Source organism: Parasteatoda tepidariorum, chromosome 8 (assembly GCF_982258835.1).
Source record: "Parasteatoda tepidariorum strain Cologne lab strain chromosome 8, Ptep-v5.0, whole genome shotgun sequence".
Taxonomy (NCBI): Eukaryota; Metazoa; Arthropoda; class Arachnida; order Araneae; family Theridiidae; genus Parasteatoda; species Parasteatoda tepidariorum.
In genome coordinates this window covers 44389659-44410261 of record NC_141762.1, presented here as the reverse complement: position 1 = coordinate 44410261, position 20603 = coordinate 44389659, and the positions used below count along the sequence as shown (strand labels likewise).

Sequence of the window (20603 nt, the reverse complement as noted above, 5' to 3'; positions counted from 1 at the left end):
AGTAGAAACATAAATGATATGAAAAAGCAAAACTTGCCTGCATTTATTTAGTATTGCTGTATAACTCAATCTATGAAATGTGACTGAGAGAACAATTTCTAGATATTAAAATTTTTATTTATAATTATTTATTTTCTCATTTATAAAAAAAATAATTTAAAAAAAAAAATTAAAAAAATAAAAAAGTTTGCTGAAATCCTCCTTCTGTTTTAAGTATAGATTGCCAAATACTTAGTACTGATACTGAGAAGATGGAAGTAAGAAGATATGTTCTAAGATTGTTCTAAGATTGTTCTAAGAAGATATAATTAACTAAGTTACAGTCAAAGAGGTAATTAGGTATGAATTATATATATTGCCTTAAGTTCCATATTATGTAGGCAGAGATGTTAGCAAAAAGTGTAGCATTTTTTTCTGTTTTAAATCCCATTGATTTTTTTAAACTTCCAGCATTGTTCTTTTGATTTAAAAAATTAAGAGCAAATTTAAATGCCTTTGTTTAAACAATATTTCTCAAATAAATTATATTTTACTGCTTGGGCATAAAAGATACAAAATGAGTATAAGTTATATCTAGGAGGTAAAAATAGTTTAACTCTATGGTTGATTTAATTGCACAACAGGCACATACTTATTGGAGTCGGGCAAATCGAATCATCTAAGTGATCCGAATTAATAGAATCAGTTTCACATATTCGAATCTGTTACTGGTTCCAATCACTTATAGATTCGATTTAACTGATATGAATCAGATGCAAGTTGGTGATTTGAATCATCGAATCACCCAACACTAATACTTCTGCAAGGTAGCTGGTCTCTCTGGAAAAAAGGATAATATGGTATTTCCTGGGAAATTCACGATTAGTTCTCAAAATTATTGAAGTACAAGTTATCGGCAATATTGTAGTTGAAGTGGCATCAAATTCCATGGCTAATATGCTTCAATACATGATTACGCATTACAACTGATTACTGTAAAATAGCTCTTTAGTGGTATAATCATATATATTCTTATGTTATCATTGCTATTTTAATAAGTAATTCAGTTTCATTTGAAAAGTAATTCCAATTACTAATTTTTTTAACTTTCTATTAAATCAGCATATCTTGTATTTAAACGTAACTTTGAAAATGCTTAGATTTAATCTTTGAAAATTGATTAATGTTTATCTTCATGTGAAGCTGCCGTATGATTTACCAAAGCCTGTTTGCTAGGGAAACGAAAAGGAGTTGAAAGTTGATTATTACAAAGCACCCTTCCAATTTCTATCTGCAATCAAGCAGATATTGATTTTTGTAAAATTTCAGTGAAGTTTTTGTATTTCCACGTTTAGATATTAACTTCCGATCCCTATTTGTGTACTTTTTAATAAGAATTCTGAAGAAGAAAAAAATTTATTAAGGGGTTCTTTACAGCAGGGGTGATTGTGAGCCCAAGTCAAAATTCCGGAAAATTTCTTGAGTTTAAAAAAAAAAAAAAAGTTTAAATTGAAAAAAATTTAAACAAGGTTTTTTTTCCTTTTTCTCAATATTTCTTAGTTTACTATACTTAAAATTTTACACATACCTATGATGACCTGGAGAAGTAATTAGAATTTACAAATATGTCTTTCTTTCTTGAGTTTATGATTAATAACAACTATTTCCTGATAAAAAATTAATATTAATCATGAGTATATGCTTATAAAGTATCTCTCTGGCTCTCCCTTACAAACAAATAAAATAAACTGTGTTTTTAAGTTCCACCTTTGAAAATTTGATTTCCGGAAACTTCTGTGATCAATGATTTCTTGAAACATCTGGACCTTCGATCGCCGGAAATTTCCGGATCACTGTTAGCAAAAATTCCGGAAATCCGGATTTTTTCCGGAGCACAATCAGCCCTGTTTACAGAACACCCTATATATTTTTAGAATCCACGTCAAATATAAAGACAAAACGTATACACATTTAGGGTTGTAAATAAGGAATGGGAAAAAAAAACGAAAACACGATCGTATCGAAACTAACGTATCACTACTGAGGACAGTGGGACAGAAAATATCAAAGCCAGTCTGATAGCCAACGAAAACGTTAGATGGCGATTATAGTTGAAAGGCGATTATTTAATTGCCTCCGAGTTTCATGAAATAATCATACTGGCTCTGATGTTTTTATCCCACTTTCTTCGTTAGTGTTTCGGCATTTTTCGATAGCGCTTTCTCTTCTTTTTTTTTTTTTTCATGGACTAAAAATATTCTAAATAGAAAAAACATCCTATCAACAAATAAAACAACGTCAAGTTTTGATTTACACAGGTTACTGACTAACGATAATACACATAAGTATGATGACAATATTATACAAAGCAATAATTAATAAATACGATATTATTGTGAATGTAGCTGAATTGTATTTAGGTAATCAAAATATTAATACCAATGTGGAAATTTGATAATTTGAAAAATATCGCAATACATTTTTATAGATATCACGATATATATTATATTGCGATATTATTACTCATTAATCATGGGTATTGATGTTTGCGTGCGTGACAACTAAAAAATAACAGTCGCAAACACAAGGTGTCTAAAATCGATAAGTTGATGATGAGAGGGATAGGTAGATGAGTAGCGGATAAATACCCCAAAAGTACATAAATTATATATTTTGTACCATGAGATTATTAAGATTTAGATCAGTTAAGTCTGAACTTCTTGGTCTAAATATTAAGAAAAATTTTTAAAGGCAAAAATATTACCTCTAGGCTGGAAGAAAAAAAAGTTCAATAAATCTGTTGACAAGCTTATGTCCATTTTAATTACCAATTAGACGTGTGAAATAAAAAACTGATTTTAACTTTTAACATAAATACTCCATTGACTTAGTTATCCTGCTTTTTAGTTCTTACACATCATCTTTAAACTAAATTATTTTTTAAAGCTTTTTTATTTTTATTTTAGATGCATTATTTTACTGCTTTAGATCAGTGTATTCTTTTAATCACACTTAACACTAGATTGCCTGAGGAAGTCATTTTGACTGCTTTTAATTTCAATTAGAAAAACAATGACACGATTTCTTAGAATTTTGTACAACATATAATTTTTTTAGTGTTAATATTTACTAAAAACTTGATATATAACTGTAAATAATATAAAAAATATTATAACAAATTTCTTTACACATTATTTTTTTACAATCCAGTCATTTTGACTGCTTTTGGGCAATATAGGTAGGTATATACTAAGTTTCAATCTTTCTAGTGTTAAAAAAGTGCAAATTTATAGTAGTGAAGTTCCTTCCGTTTTGAAGAAAAAACACTTACAAATGAAATTCAATGGTTCGCATAATTAATAATAATTGCAAATAGGTACACAGTTTAATTTTAACAAAGCTATTAATTTATTATCACTCAAAGATGTCATTGAGATAATTTTTTATATATATATATATATTTTTTTAAACTTATGTTGTACTACACATTTTAATACGAATTCACGATACCATATAAACAAGTAAGAGACAGAAATTAAATCCACTCTCACTTGAACAAAATGAATTTATTATACTCGCATATTGTATTTATTTTTGGCTGTACGATTTTAAATCTCGAAATACTAGAACTTCCATTTATTAAAAAAGAGGACCAGCTGGTTGCGGAGGCGGCTATTACATGAATAAATTTAAAACTTCAACAAAACCGTTCGATTAGTACTAAAACAAAAATATTTCTTTTTTATTACGACTTTTTAATCCATTTTCACAATGCAGATTTTAATAAAGATAGCTAACTTCACTAACTCTTTGCTAAGAAAGCGCATTTTTCAAATTGTCAAATCTTGAACATAAATATCTTTTATCTGCTGTTTTAATTAGCTTTTACAATAAACTGAATAAAACTAAGACATCTACTTACTAAATTCTAAAAACGCGTAAAAAAATTAGAAAATTTACCTTCTAATAAATTTACCTCAGAAACAAGAAATAGATTTAATCTTCCTTTTAACAAAGTACCAAAAATGCACTTTTAATTTTTAAAATAAAATCCAACTATTTAATACTTAATAATAATTCAAATAAACGTTGTTGAATGCTAGAGGTAAGGGAAAAAGTCATTCCCTTAAATCCGCATCCATTAAACTCATAAACTTAAAACTAAGTAATTATTTTTTATGGCTATAGAATCGGTCGTTAAGTTTAACGATCAATTTAGCAGGAATGCTAAATTGAAAAAGGAGAAATGTTACAATGCCATAAAGTAAAAATTAATTTAAAAGAAGAATAGTTTCGAACTGAAAAATTGAGAAATCTGAATTATTTCCAATCAAATAAAAAGAATAAATAAATTTTATTCAATAAATATTTTGATTAGTAGCAGTAACTGGAACAATTAGAATTTAAAAGCTGGCTGAAAAATAGATAAAATTATTTGTTTTATGTATTTCCTGCATTTAATTCCACACATGTATAATTTTTTCTTCCTTTTATATTTTTTCAGAATTATTAATCTATTGATTTTTTTAAGAATTATTCATTCTTGATTTTGGTTCAATAATTCTTTTATTGACAAAAACATTTTGGGAATTTAAAAAATAATAAATAAATAAAAAAAACTAGAGTTTAATGGGGGCCTTCGATTTACTGTTACGCTTCAACCAAAATGCATGCAACAGAACGAAATTACTAAAATGGTATGTTCATATGATTACACGACGAACCTGTTCATGAATAACAGGACGAATGCATTCACACCATAATAGAACGAATATGTTCTTCCATCGTACTTTCGAATGAAAAGGAAATTGTTATATTTGTATATTCAGTTGCTCAATATGCAAACATTCATTTTAACATGCGAATATATTGTAAAAATAACGTTTTTGAATTATCCCTATTTTTCGCGTCCTCTCTGTATTATTAACCCATACAGACTGAGTTTTAAATATTAACATAAACTTTGGGAATTAGAAAACATTATCCCGAATAGTTTAAATAAAAGCATTTTACTTCAAAGTTAATTAACTAATTTAACCGAACATGAGAACTAACAAAAGTAAGATTTTCCTTCATTTACACTGAATTTTAAAAAGAACTATCGCATAATCTGCATTAATGTTTCAGTTAGAAATATTGTACTATCATAAGCTTCTAAAAAATACTTTTATAATACACTAAACATAATTCATATAAAGTTGGATGAAGAAAACAGCATATAAAAGGCCCAAGCACAGAGAAGTATATAAAAAGTTTTCACTATATTGTTAGGGCATGAAAAAAAGATGCCCATTTTTTTCTTTTTCAAAACCCTAAATGTGTATAAATGACAAAACGTGTACAGCGCCATTCTGCGGTAATAAGCTTAACTACTGTTTTAGATGACTATTTAGCTTTCCTTTATAACTTTTTATTGAATTTATGAAATTATCTTATTGTTCTATTATTTTAATACCATAAAATGCTTGGCGGTCAAGCAGATGAGTTGTGAGAACGTCTGGTCGTTGTGCTTTTGTACTAAATTATATGACATAGTCTGTTCGTGACGCTGTATCGGTTAAATTCATTGATGGCGATAACCAACGCAAGAAATTCCTCCCTCAAAAAAATTAATAATAATTCAATTGTGTGCAACAGAACTTCGTGCTTTATGGCACGGTGAATTTGAGTGATTTTTTTTTAAAAATTAAATTGAGTTTATCGAGTGATTTTTTTAGATTTTTTTGAGTGAATTTCTCAGATTAATTGTTTTAAACCATAAACAAGTAAATAATTTTAAATTTTTTTAAAGTATTACCATTCACCACTGATGATTTTAAATGAATAATTTTAATAAAAACCTAAAAAATTAGCATTGTGCCTATTACTAATTTCCAATTGTCAACTTTAATATACACAGAATTTTGCAAACTAAGTAAGATGGTCAAATGCTGTAAAAGACAAAGTCTGGTATAAAAATAAGATAAAAGACAAAGTCTGGTGTCAAGAGAGAATAGATCAATGGGATATGTGATATGTTTGCTCAAAAAAAGGCAAATAACTTGAGAAGTTTTAAATTTGGGAAAGGGGTTAACGAAGTTTTAAATTCTTACCTCTGAGAAGAATTCTTCCATAAACTTACTACCTCTTGTGTCTTCAACACTGACTGCAAAGTCATCATCACCTTGTGCCTGAAATTATAAATAAAATATAATTTTTAAACTAAATAAATAGGAAAACAATAAACTATGAAGAAAAAAAACTAAAACTTTAACTAAAATAGACATAATGTATATGCATTGTAAAAAAAAAAATTAATTTCAAGAAACTTTCGAAGGGAAAAAATATAATTATTACTTTCTTAAGCAAAGCTTCCGTAAATTTAAATGCATAAAAGCTGCTATACAAATAAGTAAATAGAAAAATTTATTAAAAAATACTGTTCAATTTTGAGTTGCGTTAACAATGAATTAAAATTTTTATGTTTAGTTACGTTAAATGATTTACCACCAGGGGTCTGTTTAGAAGAAATTGGGGTCCGTTAACGGACCCTTCACAAAATATCTTTTCATAAAAACGGACCCATCACAAAATGATTTTTTGTTTTAATCGGGCCCTTCATAAATTTGTTTATCTTCATTATTGTTTTGTTAATTGAATAAACCCTTCCCAGGGCAGAAAACAAGAAAGATGGATGTAAACGAATTAAGTTTTGTCTTCGGCAGACGCTTCTTCCATTATTCGTCCGAAATGAATATTCTGCGTTCAGCAGTATAGGCTAAAAAGAAAAACCAAATATTTGTAGGTTGCATCTCTAATTTAGAAGCAGCAATTGCTGTTCATTTTTGAAAATTTAATTTTTTTAATCATAATTTTACAGGGCTGAGCATAATCTTGTATCTATTTACAATTTAAAAACTCATTGAAAAAGTTTTTTGCAATAACCGGATCCTATTTGCACAAATTCATAAAAGCGGACCCTGGTTGAAAGAATGTGAGTAATTTTTTCACAATTTCACAAAAACCGGACCTTTCACAAAATGTCTGGACAGACCCCTGACTACAGTAGAAATTAAAATTCACATTCAGCTATCGAAACTTTTGTCGCAAAATTTTAAACTATACGTCGGTTATTTCCCCCCAGATTGTCAAACTTTTTTTAGTGCAATAGTGAAGCCTTTGAAAATAGCATAACTTGCGCCAAATAAATGAAATACGAATTAACTTTTTTTTTTAACTGCAGGCACTGTTGTTCATATCGTTCCTCGTTATGGAGGGTGCCGGAAGTGTTGCTCATTTTGCGTTACCTGGTGAGCACCTTGTGACCAAAGTCACGGGGGTGAGCATCAAAACCTAAGTCACAACTGCCAAAAATACCTGTTCATACGGTGGGGCACATCACACAGAAAGAAACATCCATACCCCAAGCGGGATTCGAACCCGCAGTTAATGTCTTGCCGTCACGCACGCTAACCGCTCGGTACCTGGCCGGCATACGAATAAACGAAAAACATATATGCAGTAAACAAACAAAAAAAAAGGACTATCCTGAATAACTTTCGATCTAATGATCGGATTTTCACGTTTTAGGACTCAATCTTAATGGTGACTTCAAAAAAAAAAAAAAAAAATTTAATTAATTAGAGCAGACGATATTTTAAGTTACGAAATCATTCACGCGTAGTTTCTCTGAATAAACATACCTTTTCTTCAACGGATTTTGATTTCTGATCCCCAAAATATAAGAAGTAGCCGCAATCTGGGAAATATGGTCCCCTTAGTTTGATCAGGAGAGCGGTCAAAAGTTTGGACCCCTAAATGTTAATTTTACTTTTTGCATATTTCGCCACATTCTCGAGATTTTTTAAGTGAATTTAAAAAATTTTGCACAAAATTATAAAATTCGTTTTTCTAAAGATAATTTTCATGTAAAAGATAAATTTAAATATTTATTATTTTATTTATTAATAATCGAAAAATTTTGTAATGTAAAGTAAACAATTTTTTAGCTAATTTTAAAGTACATAATTTTAAATGGCAAAGTACAAAATTTCGGCGAAATCTGCTGAATAGTTTCTAATAAATCGAATTTTAAATACTCGAAATACGAAAAAACGTAATACCTAAGTACGCACTATACACCAAATGGGTTATAATAAAAAGAAATAAAGTAACTTAAAATTCTACAATTTTAATGTAGAAAATTTTAATGAAGTAAATGTATGTACACATTTCATTTTGACAATTGCTTAATTATCTAAATAAGTCTAAATCGGTAATTAAAAAAACATTGAGCATGCATAATTTATCTGATCAAGACAGAAAAATTAAGATTCTTTTCTGTTTTTAAGAAGAAAAAAAAAAAAAAGAAAATAATCCCAACCAAACATTTCACGACATGAGATTATTTTGAGTAATTAGTAATAAAAAAAAGATATATTTAATCTTTAAGAGGTACGTTGTTAATTTTCTTTAAAAAAAAAAAAAAAAAAAAAAAGAGCATTAAAGATTATTAACTTCGTTGCAACAGCTTGCATTTTCTCGGAAAAAGAGTAGTGTTTAAGATTGCAATAAATTCTATTTTTTTTTTTTTTTTACAAGTGAAAAATCTTTAAAAATTAGGATTAAAGCAAATAGTATTTAAATTTTCTTTCATCTTTCAAAATTCTGTTTTTAAAGAAGAAATTAAATGAATAGAAAAATGGATATTTTATGAAGAATTAAAATAAAAATAAAAATTATATTTAGATTACTAGTTCTTAAATTTTAGATTCTATTTTCAAATGAAATACTATGAATTTGTATATTAGGAAACGTTCAGTTTTGCACTTTTGTGTTCTTAATGTTAACTTGTTAAATGTCAACTCGCAGAATTAATTAAGGTTGTCTTTATCTCATTTGCACGAATGATAGCAAGCGAACCATAGGAGCATAACACATACAGAAAAGATTTTTTTTTCTTTTTTCATGATTAATTAATAATAATAATTTTTATTTATTTGAGGGGTTCTCTGAGGAGACATCCATAAATAATGTCACGCTTGGAGGGGGTTCTTAATATTGAGACAGTTTATGAGAAGGGGTTGGAAGGGTAACCAGGTATGACGTCACACACTTTGTTTAAAATAAAAACATTTAAAATCAGCAGGTTAAACATTTTTAACATTCCTTTTTTCATTAATATAAGTACACCTCGAAGCATAATGCTCGCAAATGACATTAAAACACATTGTTAATTTTTTAAAAAAAAATTTGAAAAAAAAAAATCTTTAATGTAGTATTTTTTTTTTGGGGGGGGGGGACTTGGAATTGCATCGCAAGTACATGCTAGCATAATGCAGCGTGACTTGGGACATTTTGTCACAAAGGAGAGGAAGGGTTCAAAAATATTGAAACAATAATTGGACATCATATAACTTCGGTGAATAAAAAATAGCCTGCCTAATTTTAAAACACTGAACTACATCATGTAAACAGCACCAATGAATTACACCATTAATATATTAATAGTAAGAAATTCAAATTAGTAATTTTAAGAAATTTATTCTTAAAATTACTAATTTAATGTAATGTTTTTTTTCTTCTTTTCTTTTCCAATGCCCACATGTGTTAACATTTTTCGTCAATTCAGGCATTTACAGGGCAGATTTGTTGGCCTCTCTTTCAGGAGCACCATATTAGGTGGGAAAACGTTGCTCCCACAGTAAGTACAGATACAGAGAAGGAAAGAACATCCATGTCTTGCCCGGGATTTGAACCCAGAACCTTTCTGATGCAAGGGCAGTTCCCTAACCCCTACACAGGCCGGTCTGCATTAATGTAATGTTAAAAAATGTATTCTCTTCACACTTTTTGAAATTTTCACGTTTATTGTTTTCGCATTAAGGCACAGATTCTCTTCAAAATATTTAATCTTGTAGAATATCTGCGACTTCAAGTATGTCATCACACATATTCGACTACCATATTTTACCTAACGCAGCATTTTATTTAGAATGAAAGTTGTCGACCATTTGGCGAGATGCTGATAGGTATATCGTGAATACCCTATCGGAAAACCATAATAAAAACATAAACTTGAACAAAGACAATAAAACAATCGATGTTCTGCTTTCGGGAAAATGAAGCCATAACTTTTTCTCTTAAATGATTCTGCAATTGGAAATTTTTGATAAAAGCCTCTTAAGTTGAGATTCATTTTGCTCTTGATGCAATAAGGAATATTTAATAAAGATTCAAGCATTAAATAATGGTGCAAATTTCAATAACAAGATGTGCACCGATTGCAGTGCTGATGTAAGCAATCGTCAGAGGTAGATGAGTCACGGATTAGAATGCCCTTGGGAAAACCCTGGGAAGTTTTCGTGCTTCATTCTCTACATGCAACACAAGTGCCGGTTATTTCCATCAAAGAGTCTTCCACGAAGGATAGTTTGTCCGAATGCTTGATCCAGGAGTTCCCTTGTCTTCTCGGTTGGGTTTAAAAAGTTAAGGAGCTGAACATTGCTTGTCGTAAATCCTAAAATTGAGCCGGCAGTTCAACGCCGGTTATAAAATAAAATAAACTAGATTAAATCCAAAAGAGGAAATGGTATGTTTTCTGCAAAGCACAAATCAAGTAAAGAAATGAACATACTATCTTTTCGGTCCTATAAAAAACAGCCTTCGTCAGTGCGCTAAACACCAGATAACAGTAGAAAAGTAACGAAACAAATACGGCGCAAGTGGTTTCACCACAGTAGGGACGGAAGAACTATCTTGAACAAAATAATAAGAGAATCCCAAACAACCTCACGCCAGATTCTTATCTCTCTTGTATTGTCTTATTCAAGTTTGTTCCTCTGTCCCTACTGGCTAAATTACCAAGCATTTGTCTGTCTCCTTACTTTTTTACTGTCATTTAGTGTTTAGACACTGAGATAGGTTCTTATTCATAAAAACGAAAAGGTAATATGTTTCAAAACTCATATTCGTGCTTTATTTACGACGTTTTGCTTTCTCCATGGAAAAAACATTTCAATTTTCAAAATGATATTACAATAAATACACATTAAAAAATTATTATTATACAAAACAATGATGTTCAATTCATAGTAAAACTATTTTATTTAGAGAAAATTAAAATATAAAGCATACCTAAATAACTGCTATCAACTCGCTGCATTTACAAATAATACCTCAGAACTATCTCGTATAATTAAGACAAAATATATTCCTCACTCCCGAGTTTTCTCTAATCACGGGACAAAATGAAAGTGAATGATTTTCACCACATATTCATTAGATCTTGACATTTAATAATTCCCGGCATTGTTATATCGCTGGGCTTTGCTTTAAAAGCCAGACATCATAATGTATGTGAATGTATAATCAAGTATTTTGGAAATGAAGAAAAACTATGTATTATATTAGGGTATTAAATCTCTGGAAGCAGGTTAAGGTATTATTTCAACCTGGAGCAGGTAATGTTTGTTTTCCCTAAATCCCTTTCATTAATTATTTATTCCCTGTTTTCAAGTTCTCTTTTTCCCGCTCTGACGTACGAGCGAACCACCAATAGGTAGTAGCTATAGCTGTGACGAAATAATGTCGTCATCGAACCTGTGCAGCGTGGACGGTGGCGCGCGATCGACGAAGGGAGAGTTTTTTTTTTTCCGCTCTTGGCTTCCCGAGGTGATGGTCGTGACTGGCGCCTGCAGGGTCCGAATCAAGTTAACACGGCGGGACGGACGCGTCCCTATCTCCCGATGGACATCACGATAAGTTTTCCTATTTCTTTTCATATTGCTTCGTTTAACGCTAAATTTAAATAAACTAATTTATTTTTTTTTATTTATTAAATCCGTAGGATCCTATCAAATAAGTAATTCTAATAATTAAACTTAACTTCGTGGTAGCTGTGCCACGTGCTCGCGCTAATTTAACTTAATATGAAATGAAAACTTAATATTTTTTTTTTATCTCTCCCTGCTCCAGAGAATCTTTTTTATTGTATTAAAATGATTAGTAATGATTTTCATTGTCATGTTTAAATTAGAATGTTAAACCACATGAGGAATGTTATACTTAATTGTTTTAGAATGTTAAACCACATGAGTAATGTTATACTTAATTGTTTGAGCTGAACATGATTAATATGATTTTCAATAAATATTGTAATTTTATATAAACTTAACTCTCATTTATTAGCAGTTATTAATTGATTCACTTTAGGCAGTTATTGTGATTTTAGTAGCTTTTAGTTATATATTTGAATATTTTCCTGACAGGCTCGAACCTGATTTTAGATTAGCTTAAATAATTTATTTGGAGGAAAATGCTTGAATTACTTTGATTGCATAAAAATAATAAAATGTTAAATCAAGATAAATAATTTTATTAAGAAACCTAAGCCTAGATGTAATTAGATTTAAGTATTAGTGAAGCACGTGTCGATCCACACGTGTTGATTTAGACTTGAACTAGAATAGTAAATTGTTAATTCTAAATTTTTCTTAATTAATTTCATAATTAAATTAATGAAACGGTTCGATAGTGATGAGTAATTATCAAGGAATATTAATTATTTTTCTCCACTAACTAGTTATTCAAATTCACAACGCAATTCAAATTAATGAGAGACACATTCTTAGGTACTGTTATATGTCTCCATAAAGCCAATATAACAAATGGTGCCGAGACACCTGTTAGGAAAAATTTTATTTCAGTAAATAGTAATATTTAGAAAAAAAAAAAAAAAAAACATTCTTTTAACGTCATGTTCAGCAAATGATTTTGAATTTGATGCATGTTATTTTCATTTGTGTGTTATTTTGTTAGTAGTATTACTGGTATTAAGGTATATTTATGTGAATGTGTGATATATTCCCCTGATGAGATTGATATTAGTGGTTACAAAGCTAATTAGATTAATGCTTTCGAAATAGCAATTATTTTTAGGTAAACTTTCACTAAGACAAAAATTTTAGTTTACATATTTTTTTTGAGTGTTGGTTTTTCCGTTCTTTAACTAGACATGACCGATAACCAGTTAGAAGGTCTTTCTACAAACTCTACGGGAGTAAAAACAATAGACATTATTCCAGTAGTTAAAAGTCACACAGTTTCTGAGTTCTTACCCGTGATCCCATCGTTTGACGGAAATTCTAATTTCTCTGCTTTTATAGATAAATTTAATTCGATTGCTGACTATTGTAAATGGGATGATAATGACAAAATTTTGGCTCTTTCGTTACGCCTTATCGGCGAAGCTCAGGAATTCGTATCCACTCAGCGAGAGTTAAGGTACACTAAGGATTTTAAATTGTTAGTTAAATCGTTAAGGGAAAGATTTGAAACTAAATCGAATATGGCTTCGTATATAACCAAATTAACACAGGCATATCAGCTGCCTTGTGAAAATGCACGCCAGTTTTTCAGCCGTTTAGAAGGGATATCATATAACTGTATTCCAGGTAATGGCGGTGAAGAGTTTGAAAGTTATAGAGAACAACTTTTGTTATCCGCTGCTAAGCAAGGTTTAAGGGTTGAATTGTTAAGAGGAATTGCATCGACCGCACTAGATAGTTATAATGAATTTAAAAAACATACTCTTACGTTTGAGGAAAATTTTAAGTTAATTGAGCCAATGCAATTAGCGGCAGCAATTCAAGCTAAATCGGAAGATAATACAGCAGCCAAAATAGATGATCTAAATACAAAAATCGAACAGCTTACACTAACAATTTCTAAAATGCAAACAAAACTCGATACCGAACAAAACAATCGGGAATATAGAGAGAAGCCGCGTCAAACACATAGTGCTAGAAATCGTTATCAGAATCAGTCTGAAAAGAAATGTTTTAACTGTAAAAAATTGGGACATTTAGCAAAGAATTGCCCAGTTCCATATTGTAATTACTGCAAACGTATAGGTCATTCAGTAGAGAATTGTTTTAAGAAAAATAAAGATTTAAACTAACTAGGGGTGAGGTAACTACACCACTTATCTCTGTGGATACCCCTCACGTGGTGTTAAATCAGGAACCAAATTTAAATAATGAAAATGCAAACAAAAGTACACTTTCTGTGGAAAGTTCAGAATTTTTTCCTAACGCTAATATTTCTAAGAATTTACCAATTGTTAAGGTAGACATTAAAAATTTAAATTATTTTGCTCTCGTGGATACCGGATCTACAATTAATTTAATTTCAGAGAATATGTTAGAAGAACTTAATTGGATTGACAAACAGAAAAATTGTAGGATAGAAGTACAAAATTTTAATGGAGGTCTTGTTAACATCAACAAGTCAATAAACTTAGATCTAAAAATTGATAGCGTAAAATTTTCTGCAGAATTTTTTGTTTTGCCCAGGTTATCTCGAGAGTATGACATAATATTAGGTTACCCTTGGTTAAGTAAAAATAAATTCACTTTAGATTGTAATACTAGAAACCTAAGAAATAGTGAAATTGATATAAGTTTCGCTCATGCAAATAATACTGAAACTTGTAATACTTGTGAGTCCGAAAAAGGTATTTCCTTATTTACGACCCAAAAGACTGTAGTACCCCCTTTCTCACAGTTGGTAATTCCCGTTCGTAACAAACATAAATTCAGTAAACATACTGAACAAATACTTCTTTTGCCCAACAAAAATATAGACAATCTTTTAATTGCAAGAACGGTTTCTTTGGCTTCTGATAAACTATTTATAAATGTCATGAATGTAGGTGAAACCCCTATCCATATTAATAAAAACGCGTCCCTCGCTAAAATGGAATGTTTATTTGTACCAAATAAAGATAAATGTAATAATATTGACACAGCTCAACTTGGAGAGGATTTTGAATGTTGGGGTGGAAATTTTCAGCTTGATCATTTAGATGCTGAACAAAGAGATAGATTGTTGGAATTTTTAAAAGTTTACAAGGATGTTTTTGCTCACTCGGTCACAGATTTATCTGAGGGATGTGAAACGCTGTTACACAAAGTTGATTTGTCGGATGACATTCCTGTCAGGCAACGTCACTATAAAGTACCACACCATCTAAAACAAGAACTTGATAGACAAATTAATGAATTGCTTGATATTGGTATAATTAGCCCAAGTGATTCACCATATGCAGCCCCCGTGGTTTTAGTGAAGAAAAAAGATCAATCATACCGCTTATGCACCGATTTCAGGAAATTAAATTTAAAAACCTTACCCGATTCGTTTCCCATACCCTGCATTACCGATTTGGTGGATAATCTGGCTGACGCAACGTTATTTAGCTCATTAGATTTATGCAGTGGGTTTTTTCAAATGAAAATTCATCCTAGCGACAGATATAAGACCGCTTTTGCCACCGAGCACGGTCTCTACGAATGGAATAGGGTACCCTTTGGGTTAAAAAACTCCCCAAACAGCTTCCAACGATTAATGTCTTTAATTTTATCAGGTTTAAAACCTTTGCAAATAGCCGTATATTTGGATGACATTATAATAGCCTCGAAAACCGAAGAAGAGCATTACAAAAAATTACAGCTGGTTTTCGAACGTCTTCGCCAACACAAATTGAAATTAAAACCATCAAAATGCTCATTTCTAAAAACAAAGATAAAGTATTTAGGTTTCCTAATAACCGACGGTAAAGTCTTCCCAGATAAAGATAATATTAGTGCAATAGAAAATTTTAAAGTTCCCGAAAACTCTGATCATGTTAGGTCCTTTATTGGAGTTACCGGTTTTTACCGCAGATTTATAGAAAACTATGCAAAAATTGCATTGCCGTTAACTAAATTGACTAAAAAGAATTGTAAATTTCAATGGACTCCTGAAACGCAATCCGCGTTTGATAAATTAAAAACTGTTTTAACACAACAGCCTTGTTTAAGCTTGCCAAATTTCGAGAAACCATTTACAATATTCACTGACGCATCTAAATATGCGTTAGGCGCCGTTCTGTGTCAGGAAGATGAACATCAATTTTTTCATCCCGTCGCATATGCCAGTAGAAAACTTAAAAATCCCGAAATAAACTATTCGACAGTTGAGAAAGAAATGTTAGGTGTCGTTTTTGGTGTTACCCACTTTAAACAGTATTTATATGGAAAACATTTCACGGTATACTGTGACCAAGCTAGTTTGTCCTACGCCTTAAATGTAAAAGACCCTACATCTAGAATTGCGAGGTGGGTGATGACCTTACAACAGTTTGACTATAAGATTATTCATAAACCCGGGAAATCCAATCTAACAGCAGATTATCTATCTAGGTATGTAGAAAGTACAAATAATATTGTGAGTACTAGTTTCTCCTCAGAATTCCGAGAAAGACTAAAAATTCATCAAAGAGAAGACCCCCATTGTAGCAGAATATTCAAACTAATCGAAACGAACAGTAGTGATCTAGATGATTTACCCGTGATCTATTTTATTAAAAATGAACACTTATTCTGTACTCTAAAAAGTAATAATAGTCAAGGCAATCCCGATAAATTAGTAATCCCCTTATCATTAATACCCGAAATATTAAATCTGTGTCATGACTCCCCAGCTGTTGCTCACCAAGGCTTCACGAAAACCTTAAAACGAGTTAAATCATCATTTTATTGGCCTCAGATGTATAAACATATTATGAATTACATAAAAACCTGCAAATCTTGCGTTGGAAAAAGGGCCCATAAACCAAATAAACTTGCTCCCCTCCAGAGAATTCCGGTTACCAGCCAGCCTATGGAATGCATAGCAATTGACGCTCTGGGTCCACTCCCCGTAACGTATTCCGGAAATAAATTTATTTTAGTAATTAGTGATTATTTTACACGTTATCCCGAAGCATTTGCAACCCCTAACATAAAAACCGATGAAGTAGTACGTGTTCTTGAAGAGTTCATTTCACGTCACGGTATTCCATCAAAAATAATATCTGATCGTGGAACCAGCTTCCTCTCCCAGGCAATAATGAAAGTATATCAATATCTAGGTATTAAAAAACATTCGACGAGCAGCTATCATCCGCAAACAGACGGAGTGGTCGAACGCTTGAACGGAACGCTTATTAATTCTTTGAGTCATTTGGTTAATGAGACTCATAACGATTGGGATAGGCACTTACCTTTTGCACTAATGGCACATCGAAGCGCAATCCATTCTTCAACTGGTTATTCCCCCGCTGCTTTGCTATATGGACGCGAAATTAAACTCCCAAAAGACGTTCTAACAAATGAAAAAACATTTTCATATGCTGATCATCGAGAGTATGTATACGATTTGTCCTTGAGATTAAAAAAGTCGTTCCAAAATGTCGAGGAAAATTTAAAAACGTCAGCATTAAAACAGGAAAAGCAACGAGAAAAAGTTAGCAAAATAAAAGATATAGAGGTTAATGATATTGTGTATCTTTACACTCCCCAGCTTTCGCCAGGCTTAACACGAAAGTTCGCGAAACCAAATAAAGGTCCTTTTAGGGTTAAAAGTAGGACATCCCCAGTAAACTTTGAAATCGAAGACGTAAGGGATATCAGTAAGACACAATTGGTACATGTTGACCGCATAGTAAAGGTACCAGAGCGAATAGAATTCCCTAACTTATTAGTTGAAGAAAGAAACACTGATGAGGTTTCAAACAACTTTGAGACTGCTGTAAAAGCGTTGGACTCTAAAAAAGACAACACGCATGGTTATAACTTAAGGTCAAAACAAAACAAATAAGGTTTAAAAAAAAAAAAAAAAAAAAAAAAAAAAGTAACATAAATTTTTGTACGAATGTTTTTATGTATATGTGTTAAAAATGTTAATTTGGGTGTTTGGGTTTTTCTGAGCTTGGAATTGTATCTTTTGAGGATAAGTTCTTCCATTTTCCCCTCACCGTTCCCTTCACAACAGAAATTCTTGAGAAATCTTGTTGAAAGCTCCAAATAGAAAGAACTCTTGATAGGACTGTCAAACATGATGAATCACCTTAAGAAATTCTTCATAACACAAACTTTAACTCAGATAATCTAGTTGACTATTTTGTGGTCCAACTGCAAAAGAAGTAAGACCAGACAGAGACCTGAAACGAAAGGAAATTCCTATCTACTGCTCTCGTAGCCTGATCAACTGTGAGGCAAAAGGAGAGAATTTACCTTACAAGACAACTTTCCCTTCAGTGCTAAACGTGATGAAATGTTGAAATCCCCGGATTGGCCACTCGAGGAATAAATAGTTGATTACCAAAGCAATGATGATGGAAAAAGGCTTCCATGGCGCCTGGAACCCTCAACACACACCGAACTAGTACTCAAAAACCAAAAACATGATGGAAGATTGGCAGACGTATTTGACTCTGAATCCCGGATTTTTTTTCCTTTCCTGAAAAACCATTAAATCCAGGAACCCTCAGTGAATCCTCGAAAGATGACAGATACATTCCAAGCAGGTGAAATGCTAAACAGAAGAGGATCTTTTGTGAACACTTAATAAAAAATTCATCCTCAATGACAAAGTTTCGTTAGCTAAGACAATTTCCAGAATTTGTCCTCTTGGGTGCAATTCCTCCCCTCAGATCCCCGAACTCCCCTCTCTAAGGTTATGTCATATTTACTGTATTTGTTATGATATGTTATCTATGATGTTTGGTAATAAGGCAGATTCAAATTATAATATGTGACGTCAGTCTGAAAGTTTAAAAAAAAAAAAAAAAAAAAAAAAAAAAAAAAAATTTTTTTTTTTGAAAAAGTCTTCTTTTGCTTAAAAATATATATATGTATGTCTGTGTACATAATATATATATTTTTTCCCTTACCCGGTTGGTATGTTATATCGCTGGGCTTTGCTTTAAAAGCCAGACATCATAATGTATGTGAATGTATAATCAAGTATTTTGGAAATGAAGAAAAACTATGTATTATATTAGGGTATTAAATCTCTGGAAGCAGGTTAAGGTATTATTTCAACCTGGAGCAGGTAATGTTTGTTTTCCCTAAATCCCTTTCATTAATTATTTATTCCCTGTTTTCAAGTTCTCTTTTTCCCGCTCTGACGTACGAGCGAACCACCAATAGGTAGTAGCTATAGCTGTGACGAAATAATGTCGTCATCGAACCTGTGCAGCGTGGACGGTGGCGCGCGATCGACGAAGGGAGAGTTTTTTTTTTTCCGCTCTTGGCTTCCCGAGGTGATGGTCGTGACTGGCGCCTGCAGGGTCCGAATCAAGTTAACACGGCGGGACGGACGCGTCCCTATCTCCCGATGGACATCACGATAAGTTTTCCTATTTCTTTTCATATTGCTTCGTTTAACGCTAAATTTAAATAAACTAATTTATTTTTTTTTATTTATTAAATCCGTAGGATCCTATCAAATAAGTAATTCTAATAATTAAACTTAACTTCGTGGTAGCTGTGCCACGTGCTCGCGCTAATTTAACTTAATATGAAATGAAAACTTAATATTTTTTTTTTATCTCTCCCTGCTCCAGAGAATCTTTTTTATTGTATTAAAATGATTAGTAATGATTTTCATTGTCATGTTTAAATTAGAATGTTAAACCACATGAGGAATGTTATACTTAATTGTTTTAGAATGTTAAACCACATGAGTAATGTTATACTTAATTGTTTGAGCTGAACATGATTAATATGATTTTCAATAAATATTGTAATTTTATATAAACTTAACTCTCATTTATTAGCAGTTATTAATTGATTCACTTTAGGCAGTTATTGTGATTTTAGTAGCTTTTAGTTATATATTTGAATATTTTCCTGACAGGCTCGAACCTGATTTTAGATTAGCTTAAATAATTTATTTGGAGGAAAATGCTTGAATTACTTTGATTGCATAAAAATAATAAAATGTTAAATCAAGATAAATAATTTTATTAAGAAACCTAAGCCTAGATGTAATTAGATTTAAGTATTAGTGAAGCACGTGTCGATCCACACGTGTTGATTTAGACTTGAACTAGAATAGTAAATTGTTAATTCTAAATTTTTCTTAATTAATTTCATAATTAAATTAATGAAACGGTTCGATAGTGATGAGTAATTATCAAGGAATATTAATTATTTTTCTCCACTAACTAGTTATTCAAATTCACAACGCAATTCAAATTAATGAGAGACACATTCTTAGGTACTGTTATATGTCTCCATAAAGCCAATATAACAGCATAAATGCTTGTTACGAAACAAGAAATAAATGTTGACAGATAACTCAAACAATTATCAGCAGAAGAATAGCGAATGAAACAATTCAATTTGCAACACGTATGGTCTAGAAATAGTTGATGAAAGATTAAATGAACTTTTCCATCCATCTAAGCCTATCTTCCTATCTCAAAAGTCAAATTAGTAAGTAAAGAAATTTAATTGATTGCAATAATATATAACGAGCTACAAAAATGAACAGTAATTGGAGAATCTTGGACTGAAACTTTGCTTAATTAACCAAAAAGTGCAATAACTTAATAACAAATTAAACTTGAGGTTAAAATTAATATACAGAACAAAATAAATATATAGAATACATAAACACATATATAAAATTTATGTTTAACTCTTTTAATCCGCAAATTTATGCAATACGGAATATTGAATTGATTTTTAACAATTTTATGCAAAAATAAATAGCTACTAAACTATGTCGATTTTAAAATAATTCTTGGGTTGCGAAACCACTAATTTCATGTGGCA

The 20603-nt window shown here is 31.0% G+C and overlaps 1 protein-coding gene across 2 annotated transcripts in view; it reads right to left on the bottom strand.

Moving 5' to 3' along the window:
• Positions 1 to 20603, bottom strand: part of LOC107449134 (syntaxin-1A) — a 123034-nt gene that overhangs the window by 75475 nt on the left and 26956 nt on the right. For both annotated transcript variants that reach the window (XM_043055272.3, XM_016064576.4), the window contains exon 2: positions 6072 to 6149. In XM_043055272.3, the coding sequence (XP_042911206.1) occupies positions 6072 to 6149 (78 nt within the window). The remainder of the gene's footprint in view (positions 1 to 6071; positions 6150 to 20603) is intronic.